General features: G+C 40.2%; 2 protein-coding genes across 2 annotated transcripts; both read right to left on the bottom strand.

Annotated features, from left to right (window-relative positions):
• Positions 1 to 8,760: 8,760 nt before the first annotated feature.
• LOC131138490 (interferon regulatory factor 2-binding protein 1-like) lies at positions 8,761 to 12,718 on the bottom strand. Its single transcript, XM_058087445.1, has 2 exons — positions 10,656 to 12,718; positions 8,761 to 9,513 (listed from the first exon to the last, which is right to left on the bottom strand). Exon 1 carries the CDS (start codon positions 12,433 to 12,435, stop codon positions 10,678 to 10,680), a length of 1,758 nt encoding a protein of 585 aa, XP_057943428.1. The 5' UTR covers positions 12,436 to 12,718; the 3' UTR covers positions 8,761 to 9,513; positions 10,656 to 10,677.
• A 294-nt stretch (positions 12,719 to 13,012) lies between these two features.
• On the bottom strand, positions 13,013 to 24,191 carry hnrnpl (heterogeneous nuclear ribonucleoprotein L). Its single transcript, XM_058087446.1, has 14 exons — positions 24,048 to 24,191; positions 23,495 to 23,613; positions 22,970 to 23,207; positions 22,728 to 22,813; positions 21,373 to 21,469; positions 21,208 to 21,280; positions 15,839 to 15,874; positions 15,568 to 15,636; positions 15,213 to 15,460; positions 15,022 to 15,143; positions 14,747 to 14,948; positions 14,614 to 14,671; positions 14,090 to 14,185; positions 13,013 to 14,007 (listed from the first exon to the last, which is right to left on the bottom strand). The coding sequence occupies exons 1-14, from the start codon at positions 24,129 to 24,131 to the stop codon at positions 13,949 to 13,951; spliced, it is 1,587 nt and encodes a 528-aa protein (XP_057943429.1). The 5' UTR covers positions 24,132 to 24,191; the 3' UTR covers positions 13,013 to 13,948.
• Positions 24,192 to 24,700: the final 509 nt, after the last annotated feature.

The raw sequence follows: 24,700 nt of genomic DNA, 5'->3' as shown, positions 1-24,700 counted from the left end.
TGCTGCGTACTGTATTTTTTTTACAGGGATAACAGTTTTAGGTGCTTCTCAGGCCCCTGTTGTGTGTGTGTAAGGTTTCCCGTGTTTTGTTTTGTTTTGTTTTGTTTTTACCAGAAAAGTGCATTAGCAGCACGTTGAAAAAATCTGAAAAAAACGACATACTAACCCCTTACGTTTTTTTGTCAAAAATCACCAAATTCAAACACTGGCATTTTATGCCGTTTTTGGGTGCTTCTCAGGCCCCTGTTGCGTATGTGTGAGGTTTCCCATGGTTTTTTTGACCAGAAAAGTGCATTAGAAGCAAGTAGAAAAAACTGAAAAAAACGACATACTAACCCCTTACGTTTTTTGTCAGAAATTACAAAATTCAAACACTGGCATTTTATGCCATTTTTGGATGCCTCTGGGGTCCCTGTTGAGCGTGTGTGAGGTTTCCTCTTTATTTTTGACCAGAAAAGTGCATTAGAAGCAATTTGAAAAAACTGAAAAAAACGACATACTAACCCCCTTATGTTTTTTGTCAGAAATTACAAAATTCAAACACTGGCATTTTATGCCATTTTTGGATGCCTCTGGGGTCCCTCTTTAGTGTGTGTGAGGTTTCCCCTTTATTTTTGACCAGAAAAGTGCTATAGAAGCAAGTTGAAAAAACTGAAAAAACGACATACTAACCCCTTACGTTTTTTGTCAGCAATTACAAAATTCAAACACTGGCATTTTATGCCGTTTTTAGATGCCTCTGGGGTCCCTGTTGAGCGTGTGTGAGGTTTCCTCTTTATTTTTGACCAGAAAAGTGCATTAAAAGCAAGTAGAAAAAACTGGAAAAAAACGACATACTAACCCCTTAACGTTTTTTGTCAAAAATCGCAAAATTCAAACACTGGCATTTTATGCCATTTTTGGATGCCTCTGGGGTCCCTGCTGAGCGTGTGTGAAGTTTCCTCTTTATTTTTGACCAGAAAATTGCATTAGAAGCAATTTGAAAAAACTGAAAAAAACGACATACTAACCCCTTACGTTTTTTGTCAGAAATTACAAAATTCAAACACTGGCATTTTATGCCCTTTTTGGATGCCTCTGGGGTCCCTCTTTAGCGTGTGTGAGGTTTCCTCTTTATTTTTGACCAGAAAAGTGCATTAGAAGCAATTTGAAAAAACTGAAAAAAACGACATACTAAACCCTTACGTTTTTTGTCAGAAATTACAAAATTCAAACACTGGCATTTTATGCCATTTTTGGATGCCTCTGGGGTCCCTGTTGAGCGTGTGTGAGGTTTCCTCTTTATTTTTGACCAGAAAAGTGCATTAGAAGCAATTTGAAAAAACTGAAAAAAACGACATACTAACCCCCTTATGTTTTTTGTCAGAAATTACAAAATTCAAACACTGGCATTTTATGCCATTTTTGGATGCCTCTGGGGTCCCTCTTTAGTGTGTGTGAGGTTTCCTCTTTATTTTTGACCAGAAAAGTGCTATAGAAGCAAGTTGAAAAAACTGAAAAAACAACATACTAACCCCTTACGTTTTTTTGTCAAAAATCGCAAAATTCAAACACTGGCATTTTATGCCATTTTTGGATGCCTCTGGGGTCCCTGCTGAGCGTGTGTGAAGTTTCCTCTTTATTTTTGACCAGAAAATTGCATTAGAAGCAATTTGAAAAAACTGAAAAAAACGACATACTAACCCCTTACGTTTTTTGTCAGAAATTACAAAATTCAAACACTGGCATTTTATGCCCTTTTTGGATGCCTCTGGGGTCCCTCTTTAGCGTGTGTGAGGTTTCCTCTTTATTTTTGACCAGAAAAGTGCATTAGAAGCAATTTGAAAAAACTGAAAAAAACGACATACTAACCCCTTACGTTTTTTGTCAGAAATCGCAAAATTCAAACACTGGCATTTAATGCCTTTTTGGATGCCTCTGGGGTCCCTGTTGCGCGTGTGTGAGGTTTCCTCTTTATTTTTGACCAGAAAAGTGCATTAGAAGCAATTTTAAAAAACTGAAAAAAACGACATACTAACCCCTTACGTTTTTTGTCAGAAATTACAAAATTCAAACACTGGCATTTTATGCCATTTTTGGATGCCTCTGGGGTCCCTCTTTAGTGTGTGTGAGGTTTCCCCTTTATTTTTGACCAGAAAAGTGCATTAGAAGCAAGTTGAAAAAACTGAAAAAAACGACATACTAACCCCTTACGTTTTTTGTCAAAAATCACCAAATTCAAAATCTGGCATTTTATGCCATTTTTTGATGCTTCTGGGTCCCCTGTTGAGTGTGTGTGAGGTTTCCACGTTTATTTTTCACAGAAAAGTCCTTTAAAGGCAAGTACAAAAAAATGAAAAAAACGACATACTAACCCCTTGCGTTTTTTGTCAAAAATCGCAAAATTCAAACACCGGCATTTTATGCCCTTTTTGGATGCCTCTGGGGTCCCTGTTGAGCGTGTGTGAAGTTTCCTCTTTATTTTTGACCAGAAAAGTGCATTAGAAGCAATTTGAAAAAACTGAAAAAAACGACATACTAACCCATTACGTTTTTTGTCAGAAATTGCAAAATTCAAATACTGGTATTTTATGCCTTTTTTGGATGGCTCTGGGGTCCCTGTTGAGCGTGTGTGAGGTTTCCTCTTTATTTTTGACCAGAAAAGTGCATTAGAAGCAAGTTGAAAAAACTGTTTTTTGTCAGAAATTACAAAATTCAAACACTGGCATTTTCGGCCATTTTTGGATGCCTCTGGGGTCCCTCTTTAGTGTGTGTGAGGTTTCCTCTTTATTTTTGACCAGAAAAGTGCATTAGGAGGAAGTTGAAAAAACTGAAAAAAAACGACATACTAACCCCTTACGTTTTTTGTCAAAAATTACAAAAATCAAACACCGGCATTTTATGCCATTTTTGGATGCCTCTGGGGTCCCTGTTGAGCGTGTGTGAGATTTCCTCTTTGTTTTTGACCAGAAAAGTGCATTAGAAGCAATTTGAAAAAACTGAAAAAAACGACATACTAACCCCTTACGTTTTTTGTCAGAAATTACAAAATTCAAACACTGGTATTTTATGCCATTTTTGGATGCCTCTGGGGTCCCTCTTTAGTGTGTGTGAGGTTTCCCCTTTATTTTTGACCAGAAAAGTGCTTTAGAAGCAAGTAGAAAAAACTGAAAAAAACGACATACCCTTACATTTTTTGTCAAAAATCGCAAAATTCAAACACTGGCATTTTATGCCCTTTTTGGATGCCTCTGGGGTCCCTCTTTAGCGTGTGTGAGGTTTCCTCTTTATTTTTGACCAGAAAAGTGCATTAGGAGGAAGTTGAAAAAACTGTAAAAAACGACATACTAACCCCTTACGTTTTTTGTCAGAAATTACAAAATTCAAACACTGGCATTTTATGCCCTTTTTGGATGCCTCTGGGGTCCCTGCTGAGCGTGTGTGAGGTTTCCTCTTTATTTTTGACCAGAAAAGTGCATTAGAAGCAAGTTGAAAAAACTGGAAAAAACGACATACTAACCCCTTACGTTTTTTGTCAAAAATCGCAAAATTCAAACACCGGCATTTTATGCCCTTTTTGGATGCCTCTGGGGTCCCTGTTGAGTGTGTGTGAGGTTTCCTCTTTATTTTTGACCAGAAAAGTGCATTAGAAGCAATTTTAAAAAACTGAAAAAAACGACATACTAACCCCTTACGTTTTTTGTCAGAAATTACAAAATTTAAACACTGGCATTTTATGCCATTTTTGGATGCCTCTGGGGTCCCTCTTTAGCGTGTGTGAGGTTTCCTCTTTATTTTTAACCAGAAAAGTGCATTAGGAAGAAGTTGAAAAAAATGGAAAAAAACGACATACTAACCCCTTACGTTTTTTTTCAAAAATTGACGCCCTAAAATTTGGGCATTTTATGCCATTTTTGGATGCTCCTGGGGCCCCTGTTGAGTGTGTGAGGTTTCCCGTGTTTATTTTAACAGAAAAGTGCATTTTGAGCAAGTTGAAAAAACTGAAAAAAACGACATACTAACCCCTTACGTTTTTTTTCAAAAATTGACGCCCTAAAATTTGGGCCTTTTATGCCATTTTTGGATGCTCCTGGGGCCCCTGTTGAGTGTGTGTGAGGTTTCCCGTGTTTATTTTAACAGAAAAGTGCATTTTGAGAAAGTTGAAAAAACTGAAAAAAACGACATACTAACCCCTTACGTTTTTTTTCAAAAATTGACGCCCTAAAATTTGGGCATTTTATGCCATTTGTGGATGCTCCTGGGGCCCCTGTTGAGTGTGTGTGAGGTTTCCCGTGTTTATTTTAACAGAAAAGTGCATTTTGAGCAAGTTGAAAAAACTGAAAAAAACGACATACTAACCCCTTACGTTTTTTTTCAAAAATTGATGCCCTAAAATTTGGGCATTTTATGCCATTTTTGGATGCTCCTGGGGCCCCTGTTGAGTGTGTGAGGTTTCCCGTGTTTATTTTAACAGAAAAGTGCATTTTGAGCAAGTTGAAAAAACTGAAAAAAACGACATACTAACCCCTTACGTTTTTTTTTCAAAAATTGACGCCCTAAAATTTGGGCATTTTATGCCATTTTTGGATGCTCCTGGGGCCCCTGTTGAGTGTGTGTGAGGTTTCCCGTGTTTATTTTAACAGAAAAGTGCATTTTGAGCAAGTTGAAAAAACTGAAAAAAACGACATACTAACCCCTTACGTTTTTTTTCAAAAATTGACGCCCTAAAATTTGGGCATTTTATGCCATTTTTGGATGCTCCTGGGGCCCCTGTTGAGTGTGTGTGAGGTTTCCCGTGTTTATTTTAACAGAAAAGTGCATTTTGAGCAAGTTGAAAAAACTGAAAAAAAACCGACATACTAACCCCTTACGTTTTTTTTTCAAAAATTGACGCCCTAAAATTTGGGCATTTTATGCCATTTGTGGATGCTCCTGGGGCCCCTGTTGAGTGTGTGTGAGGTTTCCCGTGTTTATTTTAACAGAAAAGTGCATTTTGAGCAAGTTGAAAAAACTGAAAAAAAACGACATACTAACCCCTTACGTTTTTTTTTTCAAAAATTGACGCCCTAAAATTTGGGCATTTTATGCCATTTTTGGATGCTCCTGGGGCCCCTGTTGAGTGTGTGTGAGGTTTCCCGTGTTTATTTTAACAGAAAAGTGCATTTTGAGAAAGTTGAAAAAACTGAAAAAAACGACATACTAACCCCTTACGTTTTTTTTCAAAAATTGACGCCCTAAAATTTGGGCATTTTATGCCATTTCTGGATGCTCCTGGGGCCCCTGTTGAGTGTGTGTGAGGTTTCCCGTGTTTATTTTAACAGAAAAGTGCATTTTGAGCAAGTTGAAAAAACTGAAAAAAACGACATACTAACCCCTTACGTTTTTTTTCAAAAATTGACGCCCTAAAATTTGGGCATTTTATGCCATTTTTGGATGCTCCTGGGGCCCCTGTTGAGTGTGTGAGGTTTCCCGTGTTTATTTTAACAGAAAAGTGCATTTTGAGCAAGTTGAAAAAACTGAAAAAAACGACATACTAACCCCTTACGTTTTTTTTTTCAAAAATTGACGCCCTAAAATTTGGGCATTTTATGCCATTTTTGGATGCTCCTGGGGCCCCTGTTGAGTGTGTGTGAGGTTTCCCGTGTTTATTTTAACAGAAAAGTGCATTTTGAGCAAGTTGAAAAAACTGAAAAAAACGACATACTAACCCCTTACGTTTTTTTTCAAAAATTGACGCCCTAAAATTTGGGCATTTTATGCCATTTTTGGATGCTCCTGGGGCCCCTGTTGAGTGTGTGTGAGGTTTCCCGTGTTTATTTTAACAGAAAAGTGCATTTTGAGCAAGTTGAAAAAACTGAAAAAAAACCGACATACTAACCCCTTACGTTTTTTTTTCAAAAATTGACGCCCTAAAATTTGGGCATTTTATGCCATTTGTGGATGCTCCTGGGGCCCCTGTTGAGTGTGTGTGAGGTTTCCCGTGTTTATTTTAACAGAAAAGTGCATTTTGAGCAAGTTGAAAAAACTGAAAAAAAACGACATACTAACCCCTTACGTTTTTTTTTCAAAAATTGACGCCCTAAAATTTGGGCATTTTATGCCATTTTTGGATGCTCCTGGGGCCCCTGTTGAGTGTGTGTGAGGTTTCCCGTGTTTATTTTAACAGAAAAGTGCATTTTGAGCAAGTTGAAAAAACTGAAAAAAACGACATACTAACCCCTTACGTTTTTTTTCAAAAATTGACGCCCTAAAATTTGGGCATTTTATGCCATTTTTGGATGCCTCTGGGGTCCCTCTTTAGTGTGTGTGAGGTTTCCCCTTTATTTTTGACCAGAAAAGTGCTTTAGAAGCAAGTTGAAAAAACTGAAAAAAACGACATACTAACCCCTTACGTTTTTTGTCAGAAATTACAAAATTCAAACACTGGCATTTTATGCCCTTTTTGGATGCCTCTGGGGTCCCTGTTGAGCGTGTGTGAGGTTTCCTCTTTATTTTTGACCAGAGATGTGCATTAGAAGCAAGTTGAAAAAAGTGAAAAAACGACGTACTTACCCCTTACGTTTTTTGTCAAAAATCGCAAAATTCAAACACTGGCATTTTATGCCCTTTTTGGATGCCTCTGGGGTCCCTCTCTAGTGTGTGTGAGGTTTCCCCTTTATTTTTGACCAGAAAAGTGCATTAGGAGGAAGTTGAAAAAACTGAAAAAAACGACATACTAACCCCTTACGTTTTTTGTCAGAAATTACAAAATTCAAACACTGGCATTTTATGCCATTTTTGGATGCCTCTGGGGTCCCTCTTTAGTGTGTGTGAGGTTTCCCCTTTATTTTTGACCAGAAACATGCATTAGAAGCAATTTGAAAAAACTGGAAAAAAACGACATACTAACCCCTTACGTGTTTTGTCAGAAATTCCGAATTTCAAACACTGGTATTTTATGCCATTTTTGGATGCCTCTGGGGTCCCTGTTGAGCGTGTGTGAGGTTTCCTCTTCATTTTTGACCAGAAAAGCGATTAGGAGCAAGTTGAAAAAACTGAAAAAAACGACATACTAACCCCTTGCGTTTTTTGTCAGAAATTACAAAATTCAAACACTGGCATTTTATGACCTTTTTGGATGCCTCTGGGGTCCCTGTTGAGCGTGTGTGAGGTTTCCTCTTTATTTTTGACCAGAAAAGTGCATAAGAAGCAATTTGAAAAAACTGAAAAAAACGACATACTAACCCCTTACGTTGTTTGTCAGAAATTACAAAATTCAAACACTGGTATTTTATGCCATTTTTGGATGACTCTGGGGTCCCTCTCTAGTGTGTGTGAGGTTTCCCCTTTATTTTTGTCCACAAAAGTGCATTAGGAGGAAGTTGAAAAAACTGAAAAAAACGACATACTAACCCCTTACGTTTTTTGTCAGAAATTCCGAATTTCAAACACTGGTATTTTATGCCATTTTTGGATGCCTCTGGGGTCCCTGTTGAGCGTGTGTGAGGTTTCCTCTTTATTTTTGACCAGAAAAGTGCATTAGGAGCAAGTTGAAGAAACTGAAAAAAACGACATACTAACCCCTTACGTTTTTTGTCAGAAATTACAAAATTCAAACACTGGCATTTTATGCCCTTTTTGGATGCCTCTGGGGTCCCTTTTTAGTGTGTGTGAGGTTTGCTCTTTATTTTTGACCAGAAAAGTGCATTAGGAGGAAGTTGAAAAAACTGAAATAAACGACATACTAACCCCTTACGTTTTTTGTCAGAAATTACGAAATTCAAACACTGGCATTTTATGCCCTTTTTGGATGCCTCTGGGGTCCCTCTTTAGCGTGTGTGAGGTTTCCCCTTTATTTTTGACCAGAAGAGTGCATTAGAAGCAAGTTGAAAAAAGTGAAAAAACGACATACTAACCCCTTACGTTTTTTGTCAAAAATAAAAAAATTCAAACACTGGCATTTTATGCCCTTTTTGGATGCCTCTGGGGTCTCTCTTTAGCGTGTGAGAGGTTTCCTCTTTATTTTTGACCAGAAAAGTGCATTAGGAGGAAGTTGAAAAAACTGTAAAAAACGACATACTAACCCCTTACGTTTTTTGTCAGAAATTACAAAATTCAAACACTGGCATTTTATGCCATTTTTTGTTGCTTCTGGGTCCCCTGTTGAGTGTGTGTGAGGTTTCCACTTTTATTTTTGACAGAAAAGTGCTTTAAAAGCAAGTTGAAAAAAATGAAAAAAACTACATACTAACCCCTTACGTTTTTTGTCAAAAATCGCAAAATTCAAACACTGGCATTTTATGCCCTTTTTGGATTCCTCTGGGGTCCCTCTTTAGCGTGTGTGAGGTTTCCCCTTTATTTTTGACCAGAAAAGTGCATTAGGAGGAAGTTGAAAAAACTGTAAAAAAAACGACATACTAACCCCTTACGTTTTTTGTCAAAAATCGCAAAATTCAGAAAAAATTCAATTCATTAGGAGGAAGTTGAAAAAACTGTAAAAAACGACATACTAACCACTTACGTTTTTTGTCAGAAATTACAAAATTCAAACACTGGCATTTTATGCCATTTTTGGGTGCTTCTCAGGCCCCTGTTGCGTATGTGTGAGGTTTCCCATGTTTTTTTTGACCAGAAAAGTGCATTAGCAGCAAGTTGAAAGATCTGAAAAAACGACATACTCACCCCTTACGTTGTTGTCAAAAGGTTAGCCGTGGGTATCATGTTCGAAAGAGGTCATGTTCAGACTATAGATTGAGTTACCTGCTGTCAGTTGAGCAATAATCATCCAACCAATAGGTGATGTTGGGTTCGTTTTGGTGTTTATTGAATAAAGTTTGTAAAAAAAAAATAGCATGTATTTCTGTGACAGAAATATAAAACAAAAGGTAGTTTATTGTAGAACTGATCCTTAAGATCACACGTATGTTGGTTAAACATTGAAAAGTGGTGCTAATTATCATGTACATATTTCAGGAAGGAATTGAAAAAAAGAAGCATACCGCTGTGAAAGAAATAAATGATAGCAAGATTACAGCGTACACAAATGATAAACGAGTATGAAGCCATCTTTGGTCTTCCCATGACTATGAACACACTGGAATTGTATCAAAAATAGAAATCACGTCGCCATATTGAAAGCAAATTCACATTTTTTTTTGACAGACGGTGAATACCAATAGTAAGAGACGCGCGTGAGGTCACATGACTCCAATCCTCGGCTTTTAAAAAGGTAAGGAGCTCCGCCACATTTTCAACATTTATTGTTTAGTTTGAGGAACATGTTAAGGTCATCCGTGTGAGCCCACCATCGTCAACAACAACAACACAAATGAAAGACAAAGTAGATTGTCGTTCTTATTACAACAAAAACGTGTGCTTTCCAACTTTGAAAATGAGGCCTGAAGAGGAAAAAGTGTGAGCGAGTCTTGTCGAGTCCTTTAAGCCAACAGTCTCGTCCTCGTGGAGGCGGCGACGAACAAACGAACCGCACAGACCGAGTGGATCTCTGCTGGACACGGTAGGGAAGTGCTTTGGAATCATCATCATCATCGTCCACTGTGTGGGAGGGGGGGGGGGGTAGAGATCACTTTTAAACATCTTCACAATACTGAAGAACATGTTGAAAAAAGCCATTTTGCATTGGAGGTTGTTGGTCGAGCTTTAAAATGCAAAAAGAAGAAAGAGAAGTGAGCCAGCTGATACAGCCTATTTCACTTTAACGCTTGTTGACACTAAAGTCTCACTCCCATTTCTTCCCTTTTGCATTTAGAAGCTCTACTTAGGACCTCCTTAAAGGGGACTCTTACGCTCATTTTTCAGCCCTTTGTATGATTGACTTGAGGACTCCTATAGAGCAGCACAGCAGCCATGGTTTCTGGTGGGGTTGCCACAGCTGACAGCCCCACGACCAGCGTGCACAGTTTTCTCAGTGGCGAAAGTGATTGGCGCCAATAAACAACACAGGGCAAAATGTTGCGTGCTCGCAGACAGCGTTGCTGCATTGCAAAAGAAATATAACGCCAATACGGTAAAAGAAATGTTTAACATAGTTCGGGCATCTATATATATATATATATATATATATATATATATATATATATATATATATATATATATATATATATATATATATATATATATATATATATATATATATATATATATATATATATATATATATATACATATACACACACACACACACATATATGTGTGTATATACACGCACGTATATGTGAATATATACATATATATGTGTGTGTGTGTGTATATATATATATATATATATGTGTGTGTGTCTGTGTGTATATATATATATATATATATATATATATATATATATATATATATATATATATACACACATATATTACACACACACGTGTATGTATACATATATTACACACGCACATATATATATATTACACACACACATATATATTACACACACACACATATATATTACACACACACATATATATATTACACACACACACACACACATATTACACACATACACATAAATATATATATATATATATATATATATATATATATATATATATACACACACACACACACACACACATAATATATATATACGCACACATACACATTGTTTGAGAATCCTGCATTTTGTCCTATGTAGTTTTGACTGGTGTGTGTTTTCCCTGTTAGAAGAAGAAGTGTGGTCCTACCATTGCAGTAACGATGCAGACGTCAAGGGTCATTCTCCTTCTTGACCGTCACGTCTCCGTCCCCCGCCAGAATGGTCGAGATCTCACCCTGCATGAAGGCCCAGGGCACGGTGGATCCGGCCAGGGGGCAGCGCTCCCCGCTGGGACAGTACACCTCTCCTCCTTGGCCTTGGCTGCGGATGAAGCCTCTGGTGCAGGGGAAGCAGAACTTGTGGTGCGGGACAGAGGGACACTGGACAAAGTGGGTGTCTTCTAGGCGCTCCCGGCAGAGCGTGCAGCAGAGCAGGGTGCCCTGACCCCCGTTTCCGGTCGACTCGCCGCCACTAGTGCCGCTGCTCAGGCCCACGGCAGCCTGGGAGATTGAGGTGGAGGAGGTGGAGGGGCTGCTGGTGGCGGTGCGGCCGGTGATGGAGGAGTGGGCCGCGGACATGCCGGGGCTGTCTCTGGCCACCTGGCTGGAGCTCAGGCTGTCCGCCACCCCCATGAGCGCCGACATGGGCGAGGGCTGGCTGTGTAATCGCGGCGGACCGTCCGGAGGGGCGGGAAGAGGTTCAATTCCCGGGTAAGCTCCTCTGGACCACACCTCTCGAGAGGAGTGATCGGGTCTTCCTTCGCTCTCGCCATTCTCAGAACCCGGGGATGCTTTGCGACGCCGTGTTGTGCCCTTGGCCGGGACGGAACGCCCAGCCGCCGCCGCCATGGGCATCCCTGCATCCGGCTGTGGGAGAACCTCAGGGATGGGCGGTTCTTTAAACATACGTACGCCGTCGTTTAATAGCTCAGAGAGTCCACGCCAGTCTCCGGTCCCGGGACGCTTTTCATATTCCACGTAGCGCAGCCCGGAATTTACCGCTTTACCAGCATCCTTGGCCGCGTCACGGAACATCTGCCTGACCAGGTCCGCAACTCCCGAGTAGATCACACCGGAACCAGCTGGATACTCCACAAACACCTTCAGCTCAAACTCCGGAGATGATCCGGCGTCAAAAGCCAGAACCCGTCCCATAAGACTGTGGTCTTTCCTGAAGCGCACCGTGAAGGGAACACAGCCACTGAGCGCCAGGAGAACATCTCGGACAGCTTTGGGACGGTTCGGCCAGCCTTCCACTCTGCTCCGTGCAACCTCGTTGAGCTCTGCCATCACTTCACTGTTCCTCCACGTCGCCGGGTCGATTCCCACCAAGGCGGACGTGCTGGCTCCCACACCCAGAGCCTGTACAGCCTGTCTCCTACCAGCATCGCTCATGATGGGGCCAGCGGACACCGCAATAGGAGTCCCACCCGGTCTGGAGCCTGATATTGGCGCTAGGAGCCCATGTGGCGATGCAACTAAACCCTGAGCAAGCCCAAAAGCATGCGATATGGTCCCATGGAGACTCGGGAGTGCTCCGGTCATCGCCCTGCGAGTGTTCGGGCTCTGCCGGCTGCTTTCTGACACATCTTCAGCTCTATGCAGACCATTAGGAAGGCGAGACGTCGCCACATACTCACTCCTCCCCCGGTCTAGACGTTCTCCATGCGGCCGCCCTGCCTCCACGGACCCAGCCGAGCTGGCTTTACCCTGCTGTGGGCCGGGAGACCTGCCGTCTAAAACTCCGTGGGTGCTCTTAAGCTGCCTGGCTGTCTCAATGAGGAGCTCGATTCTGTCCGCGCCGTCGTAGTTGACACATCCCCGGCACACCGCTTCGCTAAACTCCCACAGCATGGCCCAGGGCATCTTGGGTAGGTCGCAGAGGTAGCACCATTGCCGCCTTGAGGAAGGCTGCGACGCGGAGGACATGTTGTTTACGGGCCCACGACCAAACTTTCTTCGCGAGGCCTCAACGTCGCTATCAACGTTTCCGACGAATCTTCGGTTTTCAATCTCAGCTCAACACATTGTGAGGACTTTTAGATGTTCACCGAACGAAAGTTCGACACATAAACGAATGTTTGCGGCGACATTTAGTAGTTTACGATGTCTTCTTTCTTGGTTTGTTCGCGTCGAGCTGTGCAGAAGGAAGTAAAATCTTATACCACACCGGAAACACCTACGTACTCACGGGCAGCAAGGCATCATGGGAGTTGTATTCTTCTGCACTGATGCGTGGACAGTACATGGAAATAAGCGTACGTTCGTGGCTTAGGTCAAGACAGCGTGAAACAAAGAAAGTTTATCATTTTCATTTCAGTCACCTTTTTATTAAACACGCCTTTACAGTCAAGTATGATATTTTAATCTACAAATACAATTATTTTGGTTATTTGTTGGATATTTTAAATTTAATCTATCACTCATTGTCATCCAAATACAACACAAAAGTTTTTTTAATTAAATCAAGTTCTATATTGTGTATTACTTATTGTACGTTTCAATATCAAGTAAATTTATTTAAATTATAATAACTGTTCTTAAAGTATATACATTTCTACTAAAATGTAAGCACATACTAAAAGTTGAAATACCTCCAGATGATGAACACATTTCTGGAAAAAAAACAGTTGTGGTCCTACCTTTTATTTGTATAAGTCCATGTGTCCAATCTGTCTCCTGATACTTTGTTGTAACAGTCCGATCACCTCCTGGTGAGACTTGAATATATAATCCTCCATCTTGGCAGTCATTCATTCATTCATTCAGCACAACATTATTACATAACATTAAATTAGTATTTAATGATCAGTCGTTTTTATTTTTCCATCATGACAGGTGAGGCCTCATCGTAGCTACCCAAAAATCAGATGAACTTCTGCCAAGTGAATTGTGTGTTTATTTGAAAACAAAAACATGGCCTACATTGAATACATGAATGAATGATTGGTTCAAATGTAATATGATGTTAATGAATTTTACAAAAACTTAAACATAAATCTAAAGAAATGACATTTTCAATGCTGGGCATGGGAGGCTTGCTATAAAAAAAAAGACTTATCCAAAGTTATCAAAGTAAAGGCGAGACTTTGTTGTAGATATGTAGAGTATTTGCTTTCAAATGGTGCTAAGTTTGTGACAGTGTTTTTTTTTTATGTCGGGATTCATGACTTGTGTCAGACTGCTTGCTACCTTTAAAGGAATCCTTTTTCTCAAATGGGTTTGGTTGAGCTTTTAGCCGATGTTCTTCTCATATCGATACAAGTATTGCGCAGCACTTATCACAGCAACACCAATGCAGCCACGCTGCCCCCTGTACTGGATGGGGGTCGGGGGGTCTGGCGGTTTTTAAAAGATTGTAGCACAACAAGCCTATTTGTGTCAATAAGTGAGTGAACATTTGAATGAGGCATAAGAACATTACTGTTTGAATGGAGTGTAACTAGTTGACATGGTGGGTGGTTGAGAAACACAGCTTTAGAGTGTAAGGATAAGGACCACCTAGGGGAAAAAAAAAGAAAAATACACCCACTGTGAAGCAAAATAACATAGGAAACGTTTTGCAATTTATAGGAATACATACTAGGGTTTTTCATCTGGTGATGGTTCATCATTGCCAGGGCTTCCATGGCGTCATTAATGGATTCCCACTCCAGTAAGCCTGAAGAACTCCGCTCGCCTGTGGTACCAAACAAGTAATGATCAATTATGATCAATCATGTAGGGTCATGCATGTGTTTCAGCTGCTTGTCACTGGTTCTATAGTGGAAGGACGACAAGAGTGGAGTGAGCCCTCTTATTCAGCCTCTTTGTGTAGGCGGGACTACTGAGTGTTTGCAGTTAGCTTCTTGATGGAGCATACGCTATAACATGAATGCACAGAAGCAATGGTTTCTGAGGCAGCTAACAGCTCCAGTGTGGGAATATTTCGGTTTTCAACCACAAGTAAGGTGAGAGCCTTCGTTCCGACAGCCAACGCTTACTGAGGTGTTTGGTCGGCATGAATTTCAACAAAAGATCCTCAAAAAAAACAATTTGTGGCACAATTAACAACCAACAAAATCTGATAAAATAAAAAAATACCAAGACAAAAATCAGCATACTCACTCTTTCCACTGAAAAGTTTCACACTTGAAGGGTTCTTAATTCCCAAGTCTTGGCAAACCTGGAAGGAAATTGTGGTTCAGTCACACAAAAGACCAGGAACCTTCTAAAAAGAAGCCTTGTTGGCTTTCCTAACCTGGTTGAAGATCTCTTCTGAGATGTCAGGCTGTGCATTGAAGAAATGCAGTACGTTGCTCGGGTGCTGGATACGGTTCTTGGCTGCCTGCTCTGGAGAGGTGAAGCGGTTGTTGCGGGAACTGTGGAAGTCTTTGAAGCTACTGGTGTTGTCGTCTAACTGGTAGCTCTGTCCTGGAACAATAGCCTGTTGCTTTGACACACTGTGGAATAAAAAAAAAGGTAAGAGGTTTGTGTCCGAATGTTGGCCACAGCTTTTAAGATCGCCGCTCTTACCAGACGTTGAGTTTTTGCCCAAAAAGGAAGTTGTTGTTGAGATGAGTGATGGCTCTGTCCACAGAGTAACAGTCACCCATCTCCACCATCGCTGCTCCAGGCTTGCTCTTCATGAACTTGACCTGAAAAACACAAATATGCCACTGAGACACAGCCCACTCATCACACCTTCCAATAAAGAGTCCACTCACCCTCTCTACGTTGCCATAAAGACAGAAGATGTTAAAGACCTTGTCAGCATTGATCTTCGCAGGCTCCAGGCCATACACCATGAGAACGGGCGAGTCGGCGTGAGGACCGTACTCGGGGGGCGGCGGTCCGTATCCGGGGCCGTAGCGCTGATTACCGCGACCACGTCCGCCCATACCTGGTCCCATGCGGTGGGGAGGGGGACCATAGCTGTCTTCATTGTAACCATGATAACCTCCCTGAGGGCCACCTTCATTGTAAGGGGGTAAAATATGTCAATAGCCTTTAAAACAAAACGTATTCCATTTTGGCGTGTAGATGCACCACATGATAGTAATTCTTTTTGGGAACATGTACCATAATCAGGTGGGTGGTCTCCAAGAAGAGCAGGCTGCCTCTGGCGTTTGTTTGGGTTAGCATTTGGATCTACAAGCAAAGACGTCAATTAGCTTTCTTCACAAAACCTGTAATGAATGTGGAGTTTCTTGGTGCTGGGGGGAGGAGGTGGTTTGCATGCAGCACAAGGGCCACTTAAAAAAATGAAAACGAGCAAAGATACTACTTTGCCATCCAGTTCATGACATAATGGAGATTTCTTCTCTACTGTCATCTCTTTACAAAAACACACCTTGTGTGCTGTTCCAATTGCCTTCACCATCAGCATCTGTGTAGGTACACATATACAAATGTCAAATACCAAAGGTTACAGCAGGAGAAAAGTACATTTGGCAACATTGTATTCAAACTTCTCTACAGCTTGGGACAATATGGTATCAAACATGTCACGGAATGTAATGCATCAATTGAGAAGCCCAAACACAAAACAAAAATACAGTACAGCCACTAACATAGTACACGTTCTTGGACATGAAACAATATCGTACAATGTGTATGCAACAATATTTTCAGTTGAATTATTTGCATCATGTGTCCACTGAGTGAATATAGCTGCACTATACATTTGACTTAAAAAAAAAATATATATAGATGTGTACAGGTGTATCAGTAGATACAGTCAATCCCGGCATACTCGTGATTTAGCATTCACGACCCCTCAAATTTGGAGGCATTTTCGGTCATAAAATTTTTTCAAAAATATTTTGTGTTATGATGAGCAGCGCAAACCCTCATTGCTCATCATAACATAATTTAAAGTTATTCAAATGTTCTGCTACCGTTAAGAGACTTGTGTAAGAAAGATTTTTTTGACTTGTGTGGCATCTTTCTGTTCATTAAATACCGCAAAAATGGGCATATTTCATAGTTGTCAATGGTGATTAATCATGATTTTATTTAAAAAGATTAATTCGATTTTTTTCACTGACTTGTATTCCTGTCACGCACTGAGATTTCAATCAATGTTCCGCACTAATCGTATATTACCATTCATGAGTACCTATCCATTTTATACTTTATAATGTGTCCAATAAGTGAGAAACATATTGTAGAGACTGGGATGATTCTGGACAATAGTCTAATAATTAATAATAAAGACAATTTCAGATTTGTGGGTGGTCTTTGAACATAAAACCACATAATTAGCAGGGATTTACTGTATCTAACTTCATTTACCGTATTTTCTGGACTATAAGACGCTCCGGAGTATAAGTCGTACAAGGTCAAAAATGCATAATTAGGTAGAAAAAAACATACATAAGTCACACTGGAATATAAGTCGCATTTTTTGCGGGTAATTTATTTTACAAACTACTTAACCAAAACAGACATTTCGTCCTCTTGGAAGGCAAGTTCTAACATTAATAAAATAATAGCAAACAGGCTGAATAGGTAAGATATGCTTACACAATGGTTATTCAGCTACACAAAAAGTAAACATGAACAAAAAAGGTTTCCAGTGTTTATGTAACAAAAGTTTTTTTTTCATTTATTAGTCGCAGGAACAGCCAACCTATGAAAAAAAGTGCGACTCATAGTCGGGAAAATACGGTAATTTGTTGTATCAATCCTGCGATGCAGGCAAACAGTTGCGCAATATTGAGAGAAAACATACAAAAACTAAAATAAGAAAAAGGTCTAATCGGCTGAACTCGGAAGTGCGGACAGCTAGCCGTTTATTTTTTAAAACACATTTTGGAACTTGATATAGCCAATAGCAGATAACATGGTTGATAGTGTTTTGAAAAACATTGTAAAATTTGTATTTTATCCTCCTAGATATTGAAGTACTGGGTAATTATGATTGATTTTTTTTTATTGAACACCCATGCAATTACTGCTATTAGCTATTCTTCGAGTACAGTATCTTAACAGAGCAAATGTAAGGACAGGCACCGTGCACTTCATTTTGGTCAACAGCAAGTCTCAACTTTTAACCAATATATGAGTTTGTCATTTAGTAATACTTACAGCACCATACATGACGCATTGGACATAGTGTGTGGGTAGGGGGGGTCAGGATTCGGCAAAGATGCTACCCTCCAATCTTTGACTCCAGCCTCAACTCAATCTCCCTCTTCATTCTTCCTCTTCTTTCTTTCCCTCCTTCCTTCCTTTCCTTCCTTGCATCCCCACCACCAGAGTGACAAGTACATCCACACGTCCATGCTCCTTTTCTTGCTGCAATTCAATTGTTTTGTTGTCGTTTTTTTCTCCAAAGTTGCTATGATAAGCAGTTCCAGGCTTACCGTGCTCTGATCACAAAGCGGGATAATTGCATCATTTGAGAGTGGGCTGTCTTTCCACAGACACACTGAGCCAAACCTGCATCACACAGGAGGTGTTAAAGGCATCACTGTGGGCCAGTGCAAAAAAAAAAAAAAAACGAAAACAAAACAATGCAAAAAAAACAGTACAGCACAGATAGAAGGGAAACAGGTGGGAAGATAAGAGGTAAAAACAGAATACCAGTCCAAAAAATGTTTTTGGAAGATGATTTGTAATCTGTCTGCATCTGCGCTTGTTGGAATGTTTGATGCTTGTGTCTTCATGGTTATTTCTTCTCGTGTAGAAATGGTTTTAATAGCGGATGGTCACTTGCGGTGCTTGACAGTAAGTGGCCTGGTATATCTGCATGATGATGTGCTGTGATGGCAGTCCCCCAACTGTGTGCAGCCGTGGATGTTCAGCTCGCCAGTGTCATGTGTTCGGCGCAGGAAGGTGGCGGAGTCGTGCAGTATTAATGTCTCAACAAGAGAAGGGCCTCTTATTTTTTTGTTATCTGCCGCAGTATGTGGTGTCATCTGTTCCCCTGGTCAGCGGAGTGTCTGAGAACTCCTTTGTGGCCGTGTTATAGAAGACATATCCCAAGGGGGCCCCAAGGGCTAGGAGGTGCGGCCAACCCGCCCAGACCTTCAATGTGCTGTGTCAAAAGTGGTTGCTCCTCAAGGATCTGGAGATGAGATGTGCTGTACTGGTGGTGGCGGTGGTGGTGGATGCTTATCAATGTATCAAGATCGGTCGGTGTTGGTTATAGGAGGTGTTTGCGTGGCCTTTTGGTATTTCTGTCCCTGAAAATGGAGGTGTTTGTCCATGACCACAAATGATTTGCATCCCAATGTCAGTCGCTTGTAGTGGAGATAGACGTGACGATGGACTTGCTATGATGAAGTATTGACTTGAGGTTGTGTTCCAGTGTTGGATGTCCCACTGTGTCCGATGTATCCCAAAGTGTAGCTTTACGTGAGTTATGGCTTTTTGGTGCTCTTCTACTCTTGCTGTAGATAGAAGTGGTGCTGTCTGCTTAGAAAATGAGGTATGCCTGTATGGGTTCTCACAGTGAGGACACAAGGAGCTCCTCACCTTTATAAGGCAGCATCAATCAAATAAGAGCAATAAACCTCTGCAATACCAAGATGTGACATGCCTTGTCTTTAGAATGTGCATGGGCTATTCTTGCTGTAAATTGATTTTTTCCCCACTGTCTGGAATAAAAAAAAAACAAAGATTTCAAGTTCTGAACAAACCAGAAATTATTATTTATGCTAAAATATTGTCCGATCCATGGTTTTCAAAAAGATAGTTTACGACTTTTTAAGCCATCCCACAGCCACTCAAATGCCAGGTTTTTGTGATATAAAAAAAATGAGAAAAAAATAAATAATTTCTGAACTTTTGTTTCCACTGAGGGTTGAACTCCGCCATATTGTCACCAATTCTGCTCATTACTACAGCTAAGGTGTTTGCGGGGATCTGGTTTCTGGAGATGATGTGGCCCTGCTGGTTTCTTCGGGCCCGTGATCTTCAACACTCACTGCATCGGTTGGCAGCAGAGTGTGAAGTGGCTGGGACCTCTAAGTTTGAGTCCACTGAGTCGACTGAAATTGAGTTTTCTCTGTAGAACCGCTGCTCCTCCACATTGTGAGGAGCACTATGAGGTGTTCAGGGCACGCCTGACCGGTCGGAGACCACGGGGGAAGACCCTGGACTCATTGGGAGAAACTGGCCTGAGAACAGGTTCCGCCGGGAGGAACTGGACAAAGTAGCCAAAGAGATGGAAGTCTGGGCTTCCCTTGCAAACCAACATTTTTTTCCCATGTTTAATGTCACCTTTCACCAATTGAAAATAAAACAGATATATGAGGGGAAGTAAAATTAACACACCCTCATAACTGTGGCCAATCACATTCAAACTCATGTTAAATGAGAGTTAGCACCTACAGTACCGCCATTTAAAAAGGGAGGGAATTGGACGTCCATTGAAAATTGGTAATGGAGGCTGCCAAGAGGTGAACAGCAACATTGAAGGAGCTGCAGGAATTACTGGCAAGCACTGGCTTTTTTTTTTATATCACAAAAACCTGGCATTTGAACAGGGGTGTGTAAACGTATTGTACCCACTGTATGTGTTAGAGCCTGCAAAAGGGCCGATTCTTCCATAAAAATAAACATTCATTTTAATCATTCTTTGATACATTTCTTAAATTCGGGTCATGATTATGTTTATCACCTGGAAGCAAAGGGTCATGTCAAAGCGTTGGGAGTTTCGAACCAACCCTGCAAGCTAGTAACTGATAAGACCGCATTTGAAACATGAGACAATACAAGGATTTGCCAAGTAATCCTGGAGCCTTATATAAAAACAGTGCACTTTTAATGTTACTTTACTTCCTATAGGTGATTTGACCATTGATTTTAGAGCATAAAGAGGTGGTAACGCTTCATGATATATCTGCACGCATGGCTCATTGCAGAAATAAAAAAAAAAACAAAGGACAGCCCTGACGTAAATAGACAAAATAAGTCTCAATTAATAATAATTTGGTCTCAAATGTTGACAATAATAAATTCCATTTGTGGTTACAATAAACATTTCAAAACGCAACTGCATTGTTTGTCCAGTCATATTTTGTTTCATTGTCCATTGATTAAAATTATGTTAAAATCTCAGTTGTCTGGTGACACCCTTACTTTTTAGCAATAAGAACAACATTGTACGCCGTGAACGGGTTGTCAACATAAGCTAACTGCATATGTGGACCAACCACCATATCGAGCAGCAAAATACTTGGACCAAATATGAAGTAGTACACCGTGTGTAGCAAGGCATTACTGCCGAAATCTATTTCATGGTGAGTAGAGATATAGAATTGTTTCATTAAGCCAAAAATTAAAATCTCCAAAATGTTTGAGTAAGTATCTACTGGACGAGACAAGGCAGGGATGTGAGGTTGTGTCACTGTCTCATGCTATGGAGTGAATGATGCATTTGTTTAGGGTACTTACTGAGTGAACCTGAAGTGCTCTAAGCTATACTCATGCATCAGACTAAAAAGTACTGGCTGCCCATGAGGTTGCTCCACATGTCCTTACTTTGTGACTGCAGTGTGGCAAGAAAAACGCATGAAAACGGTGACTCCATTGCAGGAATACTGCCTTGGAACTCTTGAGGTTGATTTACATGCTTAGTGGGGAAAAAAAAGAACCATTCATGTGATCAAAGGCAATATCCGTGCAGTTGAGAGCCCTACCACCCAATACGGTGCATGAGAGGTAAAGAAGCAGAAGAAAAAGGGAAGGAACAATTAGGAAGTGCAGTACCTTGGCCACTCAGGTTAGGGTTTGTGTAGTCCCATGTGCCCTGGTCATTCTTGAAGACATTTAGGCGAGAAGGCTGTGGATTTTTGTCAAACAAAAATGTTATTCACCGACATGAAGTAAGATTTGATCATGTACAAATGTTGCTTTGAGGTGCCATACACGTACCTTGGCATATTCTATCTTCAGTGTGCAGCAACCGGAGTAGATGTCTGCCCCGTTGAGCGAGGCTTTGGCCCTCTGGGCACTTTGGATGGAGTCAAATGTGGCAGCAGTACGTTAAGGAGAGCATATCACTGCAGATGTATTTATTGCATAGCTCGTGTAATAACTATGTCTTAGCCTGCCAGCATTTAACAAACATACATTTTGAAACAATTCATATTTTTTAAGTATAAAATGGAATCATTACGTGCATTAAAAAATATACTATGCAAGGGGTTGAATGAAGTGCTACAAAAGTGCTACGAATAAAGGCATATCTTAATCTTAAAGTTGCTATACACTACAGTGTTTCTCATATATGATTATTTGATCCGCCACGAATGGCTACATAAACATGACTTGTCATTCCATCTCTGTACAGTAGATGGCATCATAACTCTGCTTCTTGGTGATGGTTTTTTGAACATGCATCAGATTACAATTGAGTGCATCACATAATCAGTTCACAGTTCCACATGTCCAAAAGGAGTAGGAAGAAGCAAAGCTTATTAAATCCTACCCCTCCATCTGGTACTTTTACAATCAGTAACTGTTACATTTGTTCACTTCCTGTTTTCCTAATATAGTTTTATTTTTTTTTGTCACTTACCAAAATACGAGGTGATATGAGCATACAATGACATAATGGGTACCATAGTAACTGTCAATATAGTGATATATATATATATATATATATATATATATATATATATATATATATATATATATATATATATATATATATATATATATATATATATATATATATATATATATATACATATATATATATATATATATATATATAGCACATCATGACTGGTTCAAGACTCTTCATCCTTGTATTTAGCAAACATCAACTGCTTGTATTGTTTCTTGAATTGGCACATCGTTGTGCATTGTTTGAGGTCCTTACTCAATCCATTCCATAGTTTGATTCCACATACTGAAATGCTATGGCTTTTTAACGCTTCCCTGAGATCATATTTCTCCTTTCTTGTAGAGAAGTATTGGATGACATTTTTAGGGAATTGGTTATTTTTAGCCTTATGCATTATTTTAGCTGTTTGAAGATTAACTAATCAGCAAGTTTAAGTATTTGTGATTTCAGAAATAAGGAGTTAGTATGTTATGTCTGTAGGCGGCATTATGAATTATCCTTACTGACCTTTTTAGTGAGTGAAGATTGCTTTTATAGTTATTACCCCATATTTTCACACAATACGTAAGATATGGTAGAACCAGCACAAAAGCATTGTGGTACAATAGCGGTTAGTGAGATAATAGAAGTACAAGACAAGTAAATGACAAAAGGATATTCAACCATGGCCTGAACACCGTTCTTTCTGAAGATGACGATCCTCTGTACAGGACCACAGTTGTTACATACGGTGTACAACACATCCTGTAAAGAGGAATAAATGTCAGCACACAGTGAAGGCTGCTGCTTAGCTTGGCTGATAGGAAATCGAATACTTCCCCACTGTATAATTGTCATTAAATTAAAGTCATAATGGGTGGATCCGCACGCATCATGTCTTATTAGCCTGGTTTACATTACCGTTGTGATGGGGTAGATGGGGTTTATGATCGTGAGCAGCAGCACATTGTTCACACTCCGGGTGTCGTCCGAGTCTCCTGGCCGAGAGATCTTTTGGCTTGTGGAATAATTGATGAAGGCGGGATGGCCTGCAATGTAAACCTGGTTCTCAGCTGCATATGTAACAGCGCTGCAGGATCCATTCATGTCTTCATACTCCACCAGGGCTTGGCGCTTATTGGGCATCATTACCACAGAACTATGGGCAAAATAAAAAAAATGACAACTTATAAGGGTAGTTTACACAAACACAGCTGGTTGACATAAAAAAATATGTGTTAAGTGAAACCAAGACACTCATGGACTCAAAATACTAAGTGCAATAACTGCCAGTACCAGGATGTTGCACTCAACACTGTAAAAATTGTGAGTGTGTAATTTATTTCCTTTGATGCAAAGCACTGCCCTTGAATTTATTGACAAAATGGCTGCTATGTAGCCATAATGACGGTTTCCCAAGTGTACATTTTGTCGAGGGGTCAATACCTGATGGCCCCGAACTCTTGCAAGGCTTCCACTAAATCGGTCTCCACAACACCGTCGACCAAACCCCTGATGTGCACCACCGGGGAGGGCAGTGGTTTGTGAGGGTCATCGTAGTTCTCCTGCAAGCATCATAAAGTCATGAATATTATAAATATGATTAAATTGTGAAAGTAGAGGACTTAATAGAGGTTGCGCATATCACAGGGCAACGACGAACTCAACAGCATCGAAGACGCATTGAGTTCATTTGAATTGATATTAGCATTGTAGCATGAGTAAACGTTGACGCGAGTCTAGTAATAATTTCTACATTATTATCCATATTGAGGCAAAGGTTTAGTAATATAATAGGTAGTATCATTGTAGGAACGTTGCTCAAGTAGCAGAAACGTAAAAAAACACAACATTGCATTGTCAACATGATATTGCTTTTCGAAGGCTAGCTTCCCGGCTAACAGGGAGAGAGGCGCTCTTTGTTACGGTGCAAAGGGCGAATAATAGTGAATCTGATTTCGTTAAAAACTAACTACGGAGAGAACAAGGCACCCCTCACCGTTGTCATCCCTCCGTCCTCTGTTTTCTGTCGTTTTGTTGCTCTGCCACCTTCTCCGTAGTATCGGCCCGCAGCGGTAGCCATCTTGTAACTGGCCCTTGTGCCAGATTAATGTTGCATTCACTGACAATGGGACAATGCACTTTCACGTGTTAAATGAAACGTCATCGTGTCGTCACACAGTCAATGAAACTAAACTTTCTCGACCAGAGTTTATCTATACTGTAACAGAAAGAGGCAGACAGCTGTATAAAAAACATTAAATTCATCTTATAAATTCATATACTGTAATGTGTTTTGTGCTTATGTATGTGTTGCCATGAAATATGTGTTCCGGGGTTAAGGGAATGAAAGAGGGAACGGACAGGAAGGACTTCCATAAAACAGGCTGTTGTTCCGCCTATCGTCCATTCAAACCTGCACCAGCAGTGCTGGCTCACCAAGACACATGCGCAGTGATGTCACATGGTCAAAATAGCATAGTTGCCTGACAGATGAAGCCAAATAGAGACAAAAACACATTTAAAATTCCAATTTATTCATAAAATGAATAATAGTTTTGTCAATATCATAATTTACAATAAATTACAAATACTATACATTCAATTACACTGTTACAAAAAAAACCCAGGGGGCTGAATGATCATATTTAA

The sequence above is a fragment of the Doryrhamphus excisus genome, chromosome 11, assembly GCF_030265055.1.
Source record: "Doryrhamphus excisus isolate RoL2022-K1 chromosome 11, RoL_Dexc_1.0, whole genome shotgun sequence".
Lineage (NCBI taxonomy): Eukaryota > Metazoa > Chordata > Actinopteri > Syngnathiformes > Syngnathidae > Doryrhamphus > Doryrhamphus excisus.
Note: the sequence above shows the minus strand (reverse complement) of the source record. Positions and strands in the feature narration are given on the sequence as shown.